The 20,506-nt window shown below is 36.4% G+C and overlaps 1 protein-coding gene across 4 annotated transcripts in view; it reads right to left on the reverse strand.

The window, feature by feature from the left end:
- tmprss15 (transmembrane serine protease 15) overlaps nucleotides 1-20,506 on the reverse strand; it is a 255,332-nt gene that overhangs the window by 169,562 nt on the left and 65,264 nt on the right. For 3 of the 4 annotated variants that reach the window (XM_088922408.1, XM_088922410.1, XM_088922409.1), the window contains 6 exons: nucleotides 16,053-16,204; nucleotides 14,516-14,635; nucleotides 11,443-11,551; nucleotides 10,281-10,390; nucleotides 9,861-9,998; nucleotides 8,787-8,936 (listed from right to left, as the gene is read on the reverse strand). In XM_088922408.1, coding sequence (XP_088778534.1) covers nucleotides 8,787-8,936; nucleotides 9,861-9,998; nucleotides 10,281-10,390; nucleotides 11,443-11,551; nucleotides 14,516-14,635; nucleotides 16,053-16,204 — 779 coding nt within the window. The remainder of the gene's footprint in view (nucleotides 1-8,786; nucleotides 8,937-9,860; nucleotides 9,999-10,280; nucleotides 10,391-11,442; nucleotides 11,552-14,515; nucleotides 14,636-16,052; nucleotides 16,205-20,506) is intronic. The other variant, XM_088922411.1, reaches the window with a different exon arrangement.

Here is a 20,506-nt window from a genome sequence, read left to right on the forward strand (position 1 = left end):
CTCTGGTCTTGTCCAGATTGACTGTCAGCGCCCAGGTCTGACAGTGCTGCTCCAGCAGTACCAGGTTCTGCTGCTGCCCCTGTTCTGTGGGCGACAGCAGGACCAGGTCATCTGCATAGAGCAGGAACTTTATTTCTGTTACAAGCTGCCCAGCTGTGTGGTTGAAGCTGATACCCTGGATCCTGTCCAGACACAGCTGTATGAGCTCCACCAGTCAGGACAGGAGGCTCTACTGTACACAGAGAGAGGCGGGAGGGGGAAACAAGCTGATACCCTGGCTTCTCACACAAACCATAAGAATCAAGAAATAGGTTTATTCCATGCTGAAAAAAAGAAGAAAGAAAACACATTCCATAGGAATCAGCGCCTTTATATAGCGCCTTTAAAGGTGGCTTCTCAAAGCGCTTTACGGGATAAATACAAGTATAAGTATAGGGAATACAAGGAAGAATTTTTGTTTAGATACAGTTTCAAGAAACTACGTAACCATACCTTTAAATCATCCCTACATCCTATGTGCCATGAGCACCACAGTACAAAAAAATCACATGGTTATATACTCAAAACGAACATAACCAACTGTATTAAACCACAAGAAACAGGGGATTTCTAAGCAAATGCCCAAAGACATCACTTGTTTGGTCATAAGGAACAATTTTTAATAAAACAAATTAAACATATGTCTGATTGCAACAAGCATTACTGAAAGGATTTAGAATTTAGAAAACAGAAATTATGACATTTATTTATTTGCTGAATTGATTAAAAAAATAAAACTATAAATGTTTGGGCACCAGTATCATTCAGTACTTAGAAATCCCAGCCACCAAAAGTTTCTTGTAGCCAGCTAACTGTCTTTCTATTCTTGCTTTAGGAATTTTTTTCCCCACTCTTCCTTGCAGAGCGCGTCTAGTTCAGAAATATTCTTAGGTCACCTTGCAGACACTGCATGTTTGAGCTCTACCCACAGATTTTCAATAACATTCAAGTCTTGGGATTGTGAAGACCATTCCAAAAACCTTTATTTTTCGTTTCTTGAAGTAGTTCAATGGTTGATTTTGAGGTATGTTTTGGATTGTCTTGTAATATCTAACCTCTTTTCAGCTTCAGTTTCTTCACTGACTGTGGAACCTTAGCTTCCAGGATTTGTTCATACTTAGTAGAATCTATTATTCCCCCTACCCACATAATATTTCCTGTGCCACTGGCTGTCACACAACCCCAATGCATAATAGATCCATGCCCATGCTTAACAGTTGACAAGATGTTCTTTTCTTCAAATGCTTCTCCTTTTTTTCTCCTGTAGCGGCAATGCTTATTAATAAGTCAGAATTGATTGTTGCTGTGCTTTCCTAAATGAGGCTCCATCTCTTTTTCTCAAGCTATTCATGCAGTCCTGATTTAAGGTGTTTTCTCTCAGATAAGGAGCAACTCCCAAATGGGGATGCACCCAGCCATGCTTGGCACCTATCTGTCTGTGAGATTCTTGAGAAAATCTGGATTGCGGTCCTAAATGTCAGAGGCCACTGTTACTCATCTCTCACCTTGACCAACCAATCTCATCTCTCACCTTGACCAACCAATCAGGAACCTGCAGGGCATGGGTCTGAAATGCCTGCTAAACTTTCGACCAATCATCACCTGTCTTGGTTCTGGTTTAAAAGTTTAAAAAACTTTGCTTCTCTGGCCATTTTCCCACCCTTAGACAATCACGTGACTGCCAGTGTTGTCTGTACAGGGAATGGAATCTTGTTTCAGCAAAAGTGTCGGCACGGGGGATGCCTGTACGTAAATTGCTAGCAAACGCCAACTTGTGCTTTGCTTGATCACCGGAGTATACGTTTGGACTCTTGTCGACAATTTGAATAAATTTTTATTCAGCAGCAGTGCAGCAGCAGCAGCAGTGCTACACTGGAAGCAAACCAAGTTTCTTCCCCCTAAAGAGTGACTTGCTCGTACCTGCAGTCACCCTCTGTGCATAGAGACTTTCTAGTAGTCAGCAGAAATCTCTTTTCTGACTCTGAGCTGCACCCTGACTGGCTGGCTGGGAGCCAGAGGACGCCGGGACGACGCCTGATGAACGCCGCAGCAATTGGATGCAGCCACTAGCTGGTCTTTGGTGTCCGTTCCGGGAAATATGAATCCATATCTGGATAAGTAAACCCAATGTTCTACATTGCATCTGGAGAATTCAATTGTTACCTCAACACAAGTTGATATCAATTCAATTCATTTGAGTAATGTATTTACTTTTGAGTAGCTAATGTAGACTGATTAACGATAGCTTAGGGTATACTGAAGCATATTCTTTGTTTGTATCTCTTTGTATTTTGTATCTCTTCGTGACTATATACTGTACCTTGCACTTTGATAACCCTTACATTAATACAGATCTGCCATCTGTATCCAGGCAGACTGGATGCACAATTTATGTATTAATAAATGTATCTCATTTATTGAATCTGTGTGTGTGCGTCGCTGATCAATTGATTTTCTAATAGCCATAACAAATCACCTCATGATTACTGCTCCAATTAATAAATTCTCCCAGTAAATTCACAAAATCCCTACACTCCAAACGTACCTTTTAGTGATTGTAGCCAGAGTTCAATTTTAACTACTCCTGAGCCAGCTAAACCTTCCTGCAGGTCCAATGCAGTGATATGGGGGTTTTACTTTGCATTCTTGACCAGTCTACCAGCAGTTCTATTGGAGATTTTTCTTTGTTTTCCAGATTTTGTCTTGACTTCAAAGTTCCCCTTAACTTCCATTTCATAATGATATTGTGGACAGTAGAAATTGCAAGCAGGAAGCATTAAGATGTCTTTTTATTGCTTTTCCTTGCTTTGTAAGAGTCAATTATCTTTAGTTTCTGATCCTCAGTCAGCTACTTATAGGAGCCCATGGTTGTTGAGTGTAAGCACAACACCCTGAGAGGTTCAAAGAGTCAGAAAATGTATAAAGCTCTGGAACTGTCATCACCTGACTTAGATTAAGGCCTAACAAGTCAATTAAATTCTTAGACCTTACAAAAAAAATAACACTAGTGGATCAACTTTTACATATGCCACATTTACTGTTTTCTTTTTATCGGTCTGTTAAATTTAGCACATAAATAATAACTGTGTATTAATATTTGCAGAAACATGTCAAGTTGAAGTTTGTTCACTGCAGAGGTTGTATTAGCTTTTTTTCGCTTAGAAAATCAACAAAACGTAATTTTGCCAGGGGTGCCCAAACTTTTGCTTAAAACTGTATACTGATGGAAAAAAGAATCGCAACACTCGCTGTTGGACTGAAATTTCAACCTTCATTGCTGAAATAACAAATAAACAAATGAGAATAATAAGAAAACAAAACAGTACAACAACAAAAAAAAACAGGAAAACAATAACAACTGTGAACATTAGCAACAATCGTCTTGCAGTCCTGCAGTATCTTGTAAGACCGCCTCATGCAGTCACCAAAGCTTGACACCTCTGATGCATAGAGCCAATGAGCCTCTGAATATGCAGTTGTGGGATCTTATCCCATTCCTGTAGAAGGGCCTGATGACATTGCTGGCCATTGGATGAGGTGATCCAGGGCATTCCAAAGGTGCTCTATGGGGTTAAATAGTGTCTGACAACGCTGGCACATGACATGCCGGCCTGCAGCATGCCAATGGCCATCTCCATTGCTTCTGTTGACATTCAAGGCATTATGGAATACAAAGAAAACTGACTAAGTGTGGCCTTTTTCTAACAGTGACCTAAACTTTTAATTAAGGCCTTTTAAAGGTGACCTGATCAGGCATTGTTCCACCTGGACCGCGTTACATAAAGGTGCACCTAACGAGCTTCATGTGATTGGCAAGTTGCAATGCTTCACTGCACAAACTGTTTTGCTGGTCAGAGGGCTTAAAACAAATTGACAATTTCTTGTGTATATAGTTTTTCATCAGTATATATTCAGAATTTTGTTTATTAATTTATATTTTTGTTGTTTTTATTTTCAGCTACCAACATTTCCCTTTAAGTATATTATTCCACAATAAAATTCCATATTAAGTGGATTTAAAGATGCACTATAGTAAAACATTAAATGAAGCCAACACTAAATGCAGCCATGATTTTACTAACATCTCACACAAGTACCACCTATATTGTTTTTGGCCAGTGAACCACAGACCATACTATGCTGCAGTACAGCTTAAGTGATAATGAAGAATAATGCACGTTCTAAGTGGCTGCATCTGTATGATGAAACTTTGGTGAAAAAAATATCACCCTGCAGCTCACAATTGGCAATCCACTGAAGCTAAGAATGTGTAAGCCTCCTTAGTATCTGGATGGGAGACCTCCTGAGAAAAACTAAGTTTGCTGCTGGAAGAGGTGTTAGAGAGGCCAGAAGGATACGCTCACCCTGAGGTCTGTGTGGGTCCTAATACCCCAGTATAGTGACGGGGAAACTACAGCATACTGTAAAAAGGTGCCGTGCTTCGGATGAAATGTAAAAATGAGGTCCTTAAAGGTTGCACTTTACCAATCATTGCCTCCTAATAATTCCCATCTACGAATTGACTTCATCATTATGTTGTCCTCTCCACTGATAGCTGATGTGAGGTGAGTGTACTGTGCGCTCTATGGCTGCTGTCGCATCATCCAGGCGGATGTTGCTCTTTGGTGGGGATGGGGAGGAGACCTCATTACCTTAATGCACTTTGAGTGGAGTGTCTAGAAAAGCGCTATACAAGTGTAAGAAATTATTATTATTAAATAGTTTCAACCTCTATCAGAGATATCTACAGATCCAGCCATTCAAAATGAGCAAGGTTTGCTGCGTCAAAACACGGTGGATGTAGTGCAATTTAAAAAAAATGTTTTTTATAATCTTCCCACATATAATGTCATTACGAAGTACAATACACACCTGCTTTGTTTAACAATGGTTTCAAATATAACATTGATTGATGAAAAACCTATGTTAAATGAGAATTAAAAATACTTCAAGTTAAAAGAAATGATTTACGTTCCACCTTTTTGACAGAGCTCAGCAGGTGGTGTCCTGTTTCCTCAACAACCTGCTGATTGCTGATTGCTACACACATCAGGATGAGTTGAGAAGGAATGCAATTTTATTGGTACAATATGTGTTTGCATTTACAAAAATTTTAATTTAAAAATTAAAACTTTTTAATTTTTAAAAAGTTTTAAAAATTACTTAAATATTCTAAAATGATCGTGCATAAAAAGTGTTATTAACTATCTAAACCCATAAATAACTATCTAACCCCATTTTTTCATGGATTTTAAAGTCATGCAATGTCTATTTTAGGTAGGGACATGCTATTTCTTATTTTTGATTTTCTTTAAATTTAAAATAATCTCTTGCCCATTGTGTCACAGAATATTACATTTTTATGTGTTTGGTATTTATTTATTGAACACGTTTTGATATATAAAAATAAAATGTCAATATAATGTATATAATATGAACTACTTTAAATGCATATTTGTTAAAGGAGAACTCCTGCTGTGAACAGGATTCAAACCCCAGATTCTAGAATGTGAGTCATGTACTGAAACCATTATCCCAACAAGCCACTCAGCAGCTTAGGCTATAGCTGAAAATGTTTCCAAGTAATCACATGTGAATGAATCATATTGACAGATGTTTACAAAGAAAGTGGACTATGGTAATACTTTGATCCATATAAATATATTAAGATCCTTAAATTAATGTTATTAATTTCTTTAAGATACACGATTCCATTATTAAGCAGATTCTAAAAAGAATGCATTTTTTTACTACGATAACGAGCGTATTCATAAGTATTCATAGTTTTTTATAAGGTATATAAACTTAAAATAAAATAACCACGCCATAACATTCCCAAAATAACCACAGTAAATGAACAAGTGAAAGATATTGATGCTTAAAATGTTTATGTTTATTAAGGAAGTGGAATAGTGTTGTATATTTTTTTATTTAAACTGCCACTACCAGCCATATACAGTTTGATAGTATATTTATATTCCTAAAGTAATATTGTGTATTATGTTCAGAGAAGTTATTCTCCTCTTTTTTTGTAGACTCAGCTACCAAAATTTCCCTTTAGTTGTAAAATTCCATATTAATATTCAAAATTAAGTGGCTTAAATGAAGCAGTCGTTTCACTAACAACCATGCACCACAAGTGCTACACCTGTTGGTCATTTGGGCCAGCCAATCACATACTGTGGTATTCCGCGCTATTCTGCAGATAATTTTGCAAGGTACGGGTTTTTACCACGCATTTAGAATGGCTGCATCTGTAACTTAAGGCCTATTTCAATTCTTAACACTGATGGAAAAATTCAGGCAATAATATTTGCACACGGGTTATAAAAATAATCCATAACATTTTAAATATGATCAAAAATGCTAAATTAAAGGTAGATATTCTTAAGACAATATTTAACAATTATTACTCTATATCTTATGTTTTCTTCCCAAGATAATTTTCAGCGAGTTATGGCCCTCTTTCTGGATGCTCAGAAAACAAATAATAGAGTAGAATCACCTTTCATTACAAAGAACAGATATTAGTAAAATATTCCATAACTGATTTAAAATATTGTTCCATTCACCCAGTGCCAATATTAGATTTGATTAATCAGAACCCTTTAATATACTGAGATGTACAAGATGTCCTCACATCTTTTAAATATTTTAAACTTTTAATGTTTTAATCTTATTTCAATCTTTTAACCTTAGCTGAAAAGATTAGAACCTTTTCTGAGATCCAGGGAGTCAGTCCTATTGTAGATTATAAAATAATATTATATGCAGATAATATTTTACTAACATTAGCAAATCCCGAATCTCATTGCCTTAACTGTTTCAATGTATTATGGCAGTATGGTAAAATATCAAGATATTGTATCAATGGGCATAAATTAGTAGCAAAATATCTAAGCAAAAATTGTTCTTCTTATGTTAATACACATTTCTACATTCAGAGGCTTGAAACTGGACACACAAAATTTGGACTAATCATTTCAAAACTTGAAAAAAAATCACCTTAAATTTTATTGCCCATATAAATAATATCGAAAATAAATTGGAAATTTGGAGTAAACCACCCTTATCTTTTTATGGTAGCGCTTAAACTACAATTTTTATACCTATTGAATAAACTACCCCTCCACGTTCATTTACTTAAACTTTGTAAAGTCTTCAACTGAAATACTTGGGATGATAAAAGCCTCAAATTGGTATTACTAAATTTTACTTCCTTGAAAGAGGGTTCCCCCAAGATGTATCATGGAAACATCTCAAGAAATGTTCCTCAATTCCAAATGATTCCAATAAGATATTTACTTCAAACATAAAAATGCTCTTCTGAAACTCACAAACAACATTGCTTTTGAAAGTCTGCTTCCATCCCAAACATTTAATTTGAAGCTCGAATCTGTATTTTATAAATTTGTCAGGCAATCCTCAGAACGTCAGTACAGAAAAGATGGGGAATACTGGACTCATAGATATATAAATTGGTGTTTTCTTAACTCAAAATAATATTAAATCTAATACAAATTAATACATTCAATATATTTTATACCCAAGGAGCTTTTCAGATGTAAATACTGTAAATACAAGTAAACTGAAAGGTTATCTTAATCACATATTTGTTACATGTCCTAAGATTTTAAGTTTTTGGTATGCAGTAACTAAAATATTGTAAGTTACATCTTCCATTTAATTTTTCCCCCAGTAATACCTTAGTTTGCAATACATAAAGTCACCAATTGACATAATTTAACTTTTTAATTCTATCCTTTTTAGCTGTAGCCAAAAGACAAAATCAGATAATCTTTGGAGATTCTACATTAAAAATGGAAGATAAAGTGGATTTTCAAAAATGTTGGACTAATGCTACAAATGTTATACAGTAGCAGATGTGGACAGAAAAGAAGTAAGTAAGTAATGTTTATTATAAATGCACAAACATGCTTATTTCTTTATATAAATATGTCATTTTAAATTTTAGATATCTGCTAATTACATAAAACTAGCTAGGGATTAATTACTATGTTTTGCCATTTCTGTTTTTTTTTAATTTTTGTACAGCATGTATTGTAATTTATACAAATTCCAATTTGATGTATTTCTATTTAAATGAATTGTAATTCTGTAATAACATCTACAATTATTTTTGCATTAAAAAAGAAATGGATTACACAGCATTACATAAACTGTAAAATGAAGTTCATATTGTTCTAGAATGAAAACTGTTCCTGAAACAGTTGGTAATTGTTATAATAGATCTGTTGATATCAATGAAGCTGAAACAAAAGGTAGAGTGCCAGAGTGAGACCAACCACAACTTTGAAATAGTTAATTGGCTAAGATGGGAGAAAATATGGCCAAAATATAGTTAAGCAGAAGAGCAAACCAGTCTCAGATTCTGCAGGGAGTTTGAAACAGGGTACAGTATGTAAATTATACTGTAAACATTTTGCAAAACCTTCTCCTTATTTGTGTCTTTCAACAACATTTGGTTTTAAATGTTCCTTCAGTGTTCTAATTTGAATTACTTCATTTGTACTATACAATCAAACACTATTGGGAGGAGGTTAATGCTTTTGCAAGATACTATATCTACATGGTAGGATTCAATTGTCCCACTGAGGGGAATTATTATTGACATGGCTTTTAAAGACTAACTTGAACCTGTAACCAATCAATTTCTGGAATGGGAGATGTCCAATAAACGATTTGTAATTCATTTTTTTGGGTCAAACAGTTTCAGTCACATTTACCGGATGGATCCCCAAATGTGTGATCAAAGATGGGTCCAGAAAGAGGTGGAAATGTTGGTCCATTGACTCTCTTCCATTCTCCATTATCCATGGGTTTCTGTTTCCAGTAGCACATACCTTCTTCAAAGGAACAATTGATTCTTTCCATATCTGAAATATAGTTATAACAAGAATGTATAACTCTTAGACCTGTATTCTTCCTGTACCTGTACCTGTACCTGTATTCAAACGTGTAAAGCTGTTTTAATTTTATCTGGCTGGTCCCAGTATAATGAATTGTATTACTCCTCCTTCTGTGCACCTCCTTCAAGCAACTGTTACAGTACATGCGAGGGGTGTGTTCAGTGTGGAGGCGGTGCCCTGCAGAAAGGGCGACGCCTCAGCTCTGTAATCACAGCTGCACACGCTAATCAAAGATGAGCTGAAGCTGTGAGTGCTCTATAAAGGGACACTGAATACCCCGAAAGAGGACGAGCAGGGCATATCCTCGAAAGGGGAGGATCCCTGTATCGGCAATCCTGGTGGGGTTTGTACCTGAGCATGAGGCCATTCTTCTTCTTTTTCTTCTTCTTCATTCTTCTTCTGGGGAAGGCTTAACTTTTTCCATATTTAGTTTTTATTTTTGTGCTTGTGCTCCCTGCCTACTCTCCCAGACTGCACCCTACTAAACAGGGCAAGTCCAGTCCAGTCCCCACTGCTAATCAGGATTCTTTTTCCAGGCTGAACCCCATTAGATAGGGTAAGTCCAGGCGGGGTGCCATTTTTTTATTTTTCCCTTTTGTTTTTTCTTTTGGTTTTCATTAACCTCACCTCAGATGGGGTGTCACTCATACAGGTGTTTGCAGTGGCCCCTCCAACTGCCGCATTGCTAAACACTAGATGCAGTATAAATTAGGCTCAGCCCAAGGTTGGGTTCAACGAGAAGCAGACAATGACAAATCACACTGGATGCTTGGAGGCTTACTGCCCATAATCCTATAATTGTATAAAACTTTAACCAATTCCACATTTGAAAAAAAACAATAACTATGAAGTTGTTTTAATTATTTCCGTTAAGTTCAAATACATACTTACTAGAAAGATTGTTGTTGTTTTCTGCTTCATAGGTTGCTTTGAATCCACTAAAGTTATTGATGAAATCCGAATTAAATTCAGCTGTCACCTCATGAGCGAATATTCTCACTGTTCCTGGTGATGAGCCTGACAGAGAGCCTGGAACACATATGAGTGTAGACTTTACAAGTTTTCATAACCTCTTATTTGTAACAGTATGAACTGAAATAAGTAATGTTAATTAAGTTTAGTACAGTTATTTATAGCATCATTAGAAAAGTTCTTAGGAACTATTGGCAAGTGCCATCTCCTTTAGAGCGTGCTGAAAGGTCATCCCACTTCAACAATGATTAAACTACAACACTAATCATGAGTTTTTTGGAAGTTCACAAAGTGTGCTTGTTAATTGAATTCTGCTGCAATAATATTAAAAAAACTTACTGCTCAAGATTTTCTTTTCTCCAATTCCTTCGTAAAGTCTCAGAACATCTGTAATTTCTTCAGTTTGAAATGAGGGAAAAACGAATTTAATAGAGAACCCATCCTGAACACTGCAAAGACAACACATTTAATCTTAATTTTTTTTAAAAAATCCAGTATTCTATATCCTTTATATTATATTCTGAATTTAAATATTTTCATCTTACAACAGCAATAAATTGCTGCTTACAGTTATCTGTACTATACTGTTCAGTCTGAAAGTCTTTGTTAATTTGATGCAGTATATTATCATCAGCACAAAAAGTTTACACCTGACTTTATTGCACTGTGTGTATCTGCCACTGACTTATTCAAGATACAAAATTATACCACCCTAACTAAATAGATAACTTTGTTGTGCTATTACTGTGATACAATTCAGATATAAAACCAATATGTGGACCCCCGAACTTCCTGCTTTCTAAATGTGATATTTTGTAACTTAAGGTGTTAAGTAATGAAATGTTGTCCTTTTAGTGTTTTTAAAATAATTGTTTATTAATTGATTTCTCTTTAATATCACACATGGCCATGATTAAATAAAAACTGAAGTTTTGACATGAACAGCTGTAACCTCTGTATGCTTGAATTTAATAGTCGAATTCAAGGACACAGACAGAAATCTATTTTATACCTACCCAGTCTGGACCTATCATTTATTTATCAATATAGCTTGCTAATAAAGCTACTTTACCATTCAGGGAGAATGAACGTACTCCTCTAGAACACTAACTAGTCAGAGCCATTTTAATTTATTTGATGTTCACATTGCTTTAAGTTTAAAGGATAGTCAGCACAGTTTGGAGGAGTGATGCATCTCTCACTGGCTTCGCTATGTGGGAACTCTGTCCCTCCCAGATATGGCAGGACACTTTCATGTCTTCAAGTGGAGTTCCTCTGGCTGCTCCGGTTTCTTCTGGGAAAATTGTTCCTAGGCGTGAGTGTGTGCGTGTCTGTGTTTGTGTATGGGTGTATACCCTGCAATAGACTGGCATCCCATCCAGGGTGTACCTTGCCTTGCTCCGTTTACATGCCGGGATAGATTTCAGCTCTCCCAGTGCTCCTGAGGTGGAAGAAGAGGTTAGGAAAAAGGATGGAAATTTAAATAGAAAGTATCTCATACCGTATTATCCATCTGCAGAAAATATCAGGTTCATATGCTGAAGGGAAGTTAATGGAATGGAAGGAGCCTGTCATTCCTTTGAGAAGGAATTGTCCATCACACAGTGTTGCTAAGGAGAGAAAGTTATTCTTTAAACATTGAATATGCTTTTGCAAAGCACTTTTTAAAAACTGTTTCTTTATGTTTGCCAAAGCACAAAAATTCAATAAAATCAAATATATGGAAGACGTTCCATTTTCTAGACCCCATTCCACAGAATTTTGTGTGGAAATAATTTAAAAAATCAAAGTCAAAGAGCTGCTGGATTTAACTGACTGGAAAATTGATCAGGTGACAATTTAAAAACAAAGCGTACAGGCTTTTTGCAGGTAGAAGCTCTTTAGAGCAAAATATCAACAGTGAGAAGGAGGTAACTGACAATGGAACTTGTGGATCTGAAGTAGTTTGAAAGTTATTTTTATAAAAGTCTTCAGGTCAGAGTGAGCCCTAGTGAGCAGTGATTTGATCAGCATTTTATATTTAGGCTACCTATGGGGGGTGGCAGATTTAAATTATATTATTTACCTTATAAAATTGGCTGTACTATTAAAAGGTGTACTACTATTGTTGTCCGTACCAGTTACACTGGTAACCTGTTTTACACAATAGGCAAGGCGTAACTGAGTGAAAGCGGAGCTGATTTGCACAGAGCTTGTATTAACAGCAGACACATCTCTCAATCACATTCTGTGTGATGAAAGATACTCAAATGCTATTGTTGTGTCACATTTTTTTTAACATATTTTGTCATATTTTGGGTGCTTCTTAGAAAGATTTTAAACTAAAAATAATTCTCAATATAACATAATGCTTGGTGACAGTTTCTGTTTATTCATTTTGATTATATGGTAAATTCCAAAATCAGCTGTACAATATGCATTTAAAGACTTTTTCTGTGAAAATCCACCACCTTTGCTCCAGCTACAATGTTGTCACATCCTTGAACCAAAATCTTGTGCAACTTGCATTTAGTTGTATGGGAATGATCTGCAACAATCTGCCGCATATTTCCAGAAACCGACCATTTATAGTATAGGTTACATATACACTCTTATGACTCTAAGATGCGTCATAATTGTTTCCCACATTTACATTTGTTGATGAATTCAGGTCAATATGGGATTTTAGGTAGTGCCTAAAATGGGGTGGAAGCTGGGGTGGCAAAGTTATATTTAGGGGTGGCAACTATCGCCCCATGCCATCCCTCTGGCTACTCTGGTTTGTGAGCCCTGAACAGAAAATAACAGGAAAGAAAAAACAGATCCAGACACGGTTAACTGAAGGGAAGAATTTCCAGAATTTGATTGGGATACCTGCAAGAGTGAGAACAAGCCAAATAATAAAACTGAATGTGCTGTTTTAGGAGTGTACTCAATGGACTAATGTTTTGAAGAAGAGTGGGCCCCTGCATCCAGACCAGTAGCAGATCTTATTTGGATGATCTAATTTGGATATAAGATCTTTTGGATGACAGGAGTGAACAGCTGAGGAAACCCCAGAGAACAGAGAGTCAAGATGGACAATTCTCAGCAACATCTAAAGCAAAGTGAGGAGATGGTTTTACTACAGCATCAGTTGAGAAAAAGAAGATAGCCTTGGTCACTTGACTAGTTTCTGGAAGACTGGTCAGGTAATTATTTAGGTATATCTCTTTTCACGAAGACAGGGCAGTCCGGCTGTATTGTAAAAGCCCCAGAGGGAAGGAAGAATGAAGTGACTGACTGAAGAATAAAGGAACCTGTGACTCTGAATACTTTTGAAAGCATATTTTGAGTGTAGTCCCAGGTGTAGAAGGTTTTATTTTTAAAGCTGGTAAGCAGTTTAGCTGCCTGGCTGAGAAGAGATGTACTGCTAGAAGTCATCTAGCAGTTCAAAATGGAGCTTAAGCTTTTTTGTTTTTGATGATTGTGTAATTGTCTTTCACTGTAAAAAAAAGATAACTTGCTTTATACTTAATGGCTGAATTTATGTGTTTTCTTGTGCCTATTTTAAAGTTCCTGTTATATTTTTTCCAGCCTGAGTCATCACAGTCTCTAAACTATGAGCTTTCCCACTTTTGCCCAGTCATTAACTTTGTCTCGTAAAAAACAGCAGCCAGTTGTCCTTCTGAACTGCATCTGAATTACTGAATGCAGTTTTATTCTGGTGAGTTTCTTCTTCTTTCCTGATGTCTTTGAGAAATAACCAAAGACTAAACAGCTTATACTTAATACTTATTCTTTTTTTAAAGTTTTGTAAATAAGCTGTAGTTTGCCATGGCACGGATAGGGACAGGGCTGAAAATGTTAAAAGCTACACTGTGCAATAATATAGTAATAATATACAGTATAGTAATATAGTAATAATATACAAACAAAAAATAAAGTATTTTTGTTTTCAAAGATGGTTACAAAGAATGTGGACCAAGGTAATACTTTGAGTTTACAGCTTGTCCAAGGTCATTCATTATTAATACTATTAGTACTATCTTCGGTAAAGACTTTGATGCATAAAATATTTCTGCATAATTAAAATATTTATGATAAAGGTGGTAGGTTGTGTACTTTTGTCCAAATGAGCAATCTTGCTTTCATAAACTATACCAACTTTTTAATGTATAATGATTAACATGCTGTAATAGTTTAAATTTAAAAGTCTGAATAAAGATTGTCCCTCAGCAGTGATCGGGATTTGAAACTGGGTATTTTCTGGTGACAGCTCAAATGCTGTACATGAGAGGTTAAGCTTTACTAGCTCCACATGGCGGTTTTACAAGGTGATTCGGGACACTATTAATATAATCTAATTTGCATGCAGTAAAATGCGGTATGGCGCGAAATGAAGCAACATGCCCAGCACTGGTTTAGCCTGACTATTTTTACTGCTCTTATGTAATTTTTAGTGTTAATACACATAATACATTTATTATTTTTGTGGTTTCTATCATGCTGTACCATATCACCGTGATTTTTGCACCTCTGTCTTCTTTCAATGAAAAAACACTAACCTTTTTATTCCTTTTATTCACTTAAAAAAACAAATGTTATGAACTTACCACAGTATTTCTCATCCTCATCTGAGCCATCAGGACAGTTGTTTATCCCATCACAAAAAGATGATGTGGCAACACACGTAGTGCTGTCATAGCAGGGTTTATAACCAGGCAAGCACTGTACTGAAATAACCATAAATAATATTCCCATGCTTAAAATCATATGAAAGTTTTTTGTTGTTTATGTTTTTATTTATTATTTTTCAAAATGGGTCCTAAAATAAATATATTTTGCAATATAATTATCATAATAATTTTAGTGGTGCAGTGATTAGCTTGGCTGACTTGCAGTGCTGGGTTCCTGGGTTCAATTCTGGAGGTGGGGTGCTACCTATGTGGGGTTTGTATGGTAAGTTGTGTTCATATGTTTTTTTGACAGTTTCCTTCCACAGTCCAAAGACATACTGGTACTGTAGATTATTTGGCTTCTAAGAAAATTGGCCCTGGTGCTGTCATGAGTGTGCAGTGTGACCTGTGCCCTGTCCAGGGTAAACCCTGCCTTGCACCTATTGCTTTCTGAGGCTCTGGCTCCCCCACTACACTCAATTAGATGAAGTGGTTAGAAAATGGATGGCTGAACAAGAGGTTGTGTTACAGTTTATTATTAAGAACTGTGATAATAACGACTTCAGCCCCTTTCTTTTTTTTCTATTTTATTATTCTTCTGTCCCTGTAAGAGAGCTGTAGGTGGAGACAAGATCCAGTGGGGAATGACAAGCTGTCCTTCATCACCAGACAATTCAATTAAGGGAAGATATGCTGTGAAGAAGAAATATAGGTATTTTTATGGTACTGGAATCTCTTTTGACACTAAAGATTACATAGTGGATTTGTCAGTAAGTATGGCTATGTGGGACAGTCCTCTTCAGCATTGAACGAAACAAAAATGTTTTTCATTGCATTCTGAAAGAATTTTCAATTTTCTTTCAAATTTGAGTCAAGGTGTGATAAACCTGGGTTGAGGCCAGCATATTAAAAAAAATAGGATTTCAGGAAAAACACGTTTTTTTTTCTGTTTTTACAACATTTGAACCAGACATTTAAACTCTTATCCATACATTTGCTCCCGACTGTAAATACTGAATGTAAATACTGCCATAATCACGTTAAAATGTACTTTTATTTCCAGCTGGACATAAATTTGTATAAGTATTTATATGTGGAAATCACAATGTTTCTGCCTTATTTATGATGTATACAATGCAGAGATCCTACCAATGACACTATTGCATCACTTTGTTCCTGATTGTTTTAATGCAGAATGGATTTAACAGATTTGCCAAATTACTTTTATGCTCTTACATGGTCATGGTGACATTTCTATGATAACTGTTATTAATGTCTTTTAATTGCAATAATGCTGTTTTTTGAATGAAGACTTTTAATTAAGAAAGTTAGTCATCATCAATGTTTATTTTCAATACATGTGTCAATGTCAATATTTCAATTATTTAACAGAATGTGCCTTTTACTTACCTCAGTAAGCAATGTTACTTCAGAACAGAAGGTTTGTATATAATAACTTGAATGAAAGACTTACTTCCAAAATGTACACTTTGTGTGTCGATCACAAAATCCCCAAGAATGCCTCCTTGGTTTGTCTCTATTCCTTTAACAAGCTCACATTTCACCTCCTCAGAAGACACAGATTGTGTAAAACAGACTCTGAAGGTAGCCACCACACTCCCCTGTCTTCAAAATAGGAAGAGCAGTACCATCAAGACAATAATGTAGGATCAATTTCCAGTGAGACATAGAGAACACTGAAACAACAAACATTCTCAAATTTAATTTGTTTAATTTGTTAAAAGATGTTAAATTGCATTGATGGGCTAGCGACATCCTAGATTGATGCAGTTTTACTCCTTATGCTCTGTGTTTCCTACCCTGATCAAAGGCCATCTTACCAAAGACACTGGGAAATTATCACACAATTCTAGGTGATGTTGGAATTACTAAGCAGGTTTGACTGTGCCTGTGATTGGGGGGGAGCTAAGGACAAGATGCAATAGTACAGCGCATCTCTGACCATCTGTGTACAGCCACTTCCTGAATGAGCCTTGGGCAATTAGCTCTGCCCACATCTAAAGCATTGCAGGGATAGTTCCACCCCCCAGGGGATCAGTCAATTCCTAATCTTTATTAGGAAGCCCCAGTCAGAGAGACTTGGGCCTTTTGGCAAAGGAAGATTTCTGTATTGGACAGGACAAATTACAGTATTAGAACCAGAAGAGGAATTCAGAGGAACACAGAGGATGGAACTTCTCGAATGTATTATTTTGAGACATTTGTTCTGGCAACTTAAATGCAGTTAACCATAATACTTTATTTTGTCACGAACTCCTGGTCTCGCCAGGGGCAAGAGAAACAATATGTGCAAATTGTGATGTGAAGTGTCCCTTCCTGCTCACTAGTCACTCTAATGACTGTTGTAATGTGATATACAAATGAATACTGTGTAGGGGTTTTGTGCATTTACTGGGACAATTATTAATTGTAGCAGTAAGTCACAAAATGATTCTTTGATGGCTATTAGAAAACTGACCTTGCGGGATAACTCAGCAACACACACACACGGATACTAATACATGAGAATACATTTATTAATACATAAAATGTGCATATAAACATAACAGATCTTAAGAGTGAGGGTTAGCAGAATACAAAAAGTATATATTCAATAATGAAGAGTTACAAACCAAGAGGGACATACATTCAGTATACCATTCATTTATACCATTTCTTAAATGAACTTTGATGACAACATCTACACTAGATACTCAAAGGCAAGTACAGATGCAGCCATTAAAAGTGCGCGGTACAAACACGTACCGCAGGCATTTCCCTACGTCATAATGCGTCAAAATGACTGACAGGGGCACTCGTGGCGCATTGGACGGTTGTGGAAAGATTTAATCATTTAATGTCTTTGCTGTGCATGTTTTACTCCGCTTAGTATGAATATTTATATGGAATTTTACCACTGAAGGGAAATAGTTGAGCATAAAAAGAATAGGAGAATAATGCATCTGAAGGTCATAAACGATATTAATTTTGTAACATAAACATATTATTTAAACTGTATATGGCTGGTCTCGGTACTTTAAAGAAAAAATACACACCAGTCTTCCATTTCTCCCTAAACATTTTAAGCATCAAAGTTTTATGAAACGGTCCCCAAATATGCGATTGCTGTATAGAATGAATTTTAATTTAAAAAATTTATTTAACACGAAAATTAAGCTGTTTACGTTCCTCCGCCTGAGAATATAGTCCCTCATTGCTATGCAACGCAGAAACACAGCCACAAGTAACTAGCAAAGAGAGGACATTAGCTAGCCAATATGATAAAGGAATAAATAACTTTTTTTGTTTATTTCTTTAGCACATTTATTTGAACATTTCCATCAATTGTACAAGCACTGAAAAACTGTTCAATCCCTAGTTTGTCAGGCATTTTCTTTTACTATAACAGACATAAAAACTCCCTTGCTTTTAACAGAGTGTTTCATAGTTTCTAACAACAAAAATAATTTAAACTGCGACACTTATCATTCAACCAGAGCTCAAAATATCACAAGGATCCTCAAGAGCGCAACAAAGACAACAGAAAAAGATTCATGAATCAGATACATGAGAATCCAAGCTTTTTTTATCTACGCTTTCTTATCTACACTAAGGAATAGTCTTTAAAATTTCTTTATCACACAGTAAAAAGTCAAAATTCTGGGGTGTGCGTATACCATAGATTATGGCACGGCTTCAGAAGGGTGTCAGACAATCAGATTCCAGGACCGGAATTATCTGTTTTATAATCGGGAATATAATATGGAATTACGTATCTAAAGAAATTAATAATGATATAAATTTAAGGATCTAAATATCTAAATCTATGTATCTATATAGCTGGTAGTATTACTGTATTTCACTTTCTTTGTAAACACATTTTGTTAACACCCGAATCGCAGGTACTAACAAAAGCTCAAATCCTGCTTAACTAAAAATTAGATACAAGAAGAGTATTATTGGACAATGTTGTGAGGCTCTGTCGGAATTTCTCTGTAAACTGAAGAGTTATAGAGAAGACACATTGTGTATCACTTCTTTTTACACTTGTAAAAAAAAATATTCCAATGTTAATGCAACACGGAAGATATTATTAATAATGTTGCGCTTTCAGGCTTGTGGTGTATTGGTCATTAGTGAAAAGATTTAATCATTTAATCTCTTTACTGTGGACATTTTAATCCGCTTAGTATTGAATATTTATATGGAATTTTACCACTAAAGGGAAATTTTAGTAGCTAAGCTTAAAAAGCAGAGGAGCATAACGCATCTGAAGGTCATAAACGATATTAATTTAGGAACATAAACATATTATGTAAACTCTATGTTGCTGGTATTGGTATTTGAAAGCCTGAGGTCGGGTGTTCAAATCCAGCAATCGCTGTGAGTTTTCTTTTAACAAAAACATTTCTTTAAAAAACTAAAATAGCAAATATTATGGACACTACAGTATATTGACATTTTTTATATTTCAAAATAACAACATGTTCGTACTGTATGTACACAGCAGTACCGCAGGTTGAACTGTAGGGCGCAATCCACCTGAGCCCAAAAGCCCAACATTAATGTGCATTCGGCTGGCGCTGCGCGGTTTTCATCACTCTCTGCGGGAGTGCAGAGAATTAAACCGGTTTCACAGGTATTTTCAAAGTTGGAGGGGGTGAGTCTTCCAGGGAAAGACACCTCCCCTCCATGGAAACATGTTTTCTTAGAAAAAGAGATTCACAGCGCGAAGCTGTGTCAGTCTTCTGTGTAAAACAAAATCGCTTTAAACACTATTGGTGCTGTTTTTAATAAGCTGCTGAGTAAAATCATGGGAACCTTCCTGCTGTCAGTTTTGTGTATATAAAATTAAAAAAACTTGCAGCTAAATCAAAGATTCTAAGATGATCACGAGGAAGTGTATTGCATGTCTAATGGTCTAACAAAAACTACAGTATGCTTAAGAGTTGTTAAACTGGTTTTTATTTTTCGGCACAGACAACTTTGCCTGCTAGAGCGCCACAATTCACACTCAACCACATCACAGATCAGTCCCTGTGTAAGAGATATTGCTGTTTGATCTTTGATCTGAGCTTTAATAGAGAGCTTATCTCTATTAATATAACTATCGAGTGGTATTAAATGCAACTTTTTTTGTATAAATGACACTTTTCTAAAATTTATTTAAAAAATAAAAACGATTACTCTAACCTTTCCACGTTTGATCCCATTAAAAAGTAGTATACGCTCCTGCTTTGTTTAACGATTGTATGAAAAATAAATCTAAATAGTGAGAAAGCTATGCTTAAAGTGAATTAAGGGACTTAGAATGCAAAGATAATGATTTACATTGCGTTGTCAGATTGTGAACCAATAAATGCATTTTAAAGACCACGAGTTGTGAAAATGTTCACAGCTCACACATAAAACTATCAGTGAGCTAATTCTCTTTTTTTAAACCTCTGGTTTTTCATCGATGTGCAATTACGCACTAGCTGGAATCCGAGGGGATCGCTGTATACACATGTTCTGATATTTAGATATTTAGAAATAATGCCACCTCGCCGCGGTCCTGGAGGGGATGGCCTGCCAGGCGTTGCTGGATGTACCCAGGGACCAGCGGTACAACTACACAGCATTGGCCCTCTGGAGGCGTTTCTGCGGGAGAGGGGAGGCGCCGGGACAGCTGCAGGTGAGATTGACCCAACGCCGCCGCCTAGCGGGAGAGCCACTGGGTCCGGTCACCACAGACGTGGCCTACTTAGCCAGCCAGGGTTACCCTACTCTCCCGGAGGAGGCCCACCGGGAGATAGCACTCCAGGGGTTCCTCCGGGCCCTGGCGCCGACTGAGGTGCAGCACCACGTGATGCTGGCCGCGGTCTCCTTGGAGCAGGCTCTGGCTCTGGCTGAGCAGGCTGATGCCATATTTGAGGAGACCGGTGGGCA

Source organism: Atractosteus spatula, chromosome 7, assembly GCF_055471065.1.
Source record: "Atractosteus spatula isolate fAtrSpa1 chromosome 7, fAtrSpa1.hap1, whole genome shotgun sequence".
Lineage (NCBI taxonomy): Eukaryota > Metazoa > Chordata > Actinopteri > Semionotiformes > Lepisosteidae > Atractosteus > Atractosteus spatula.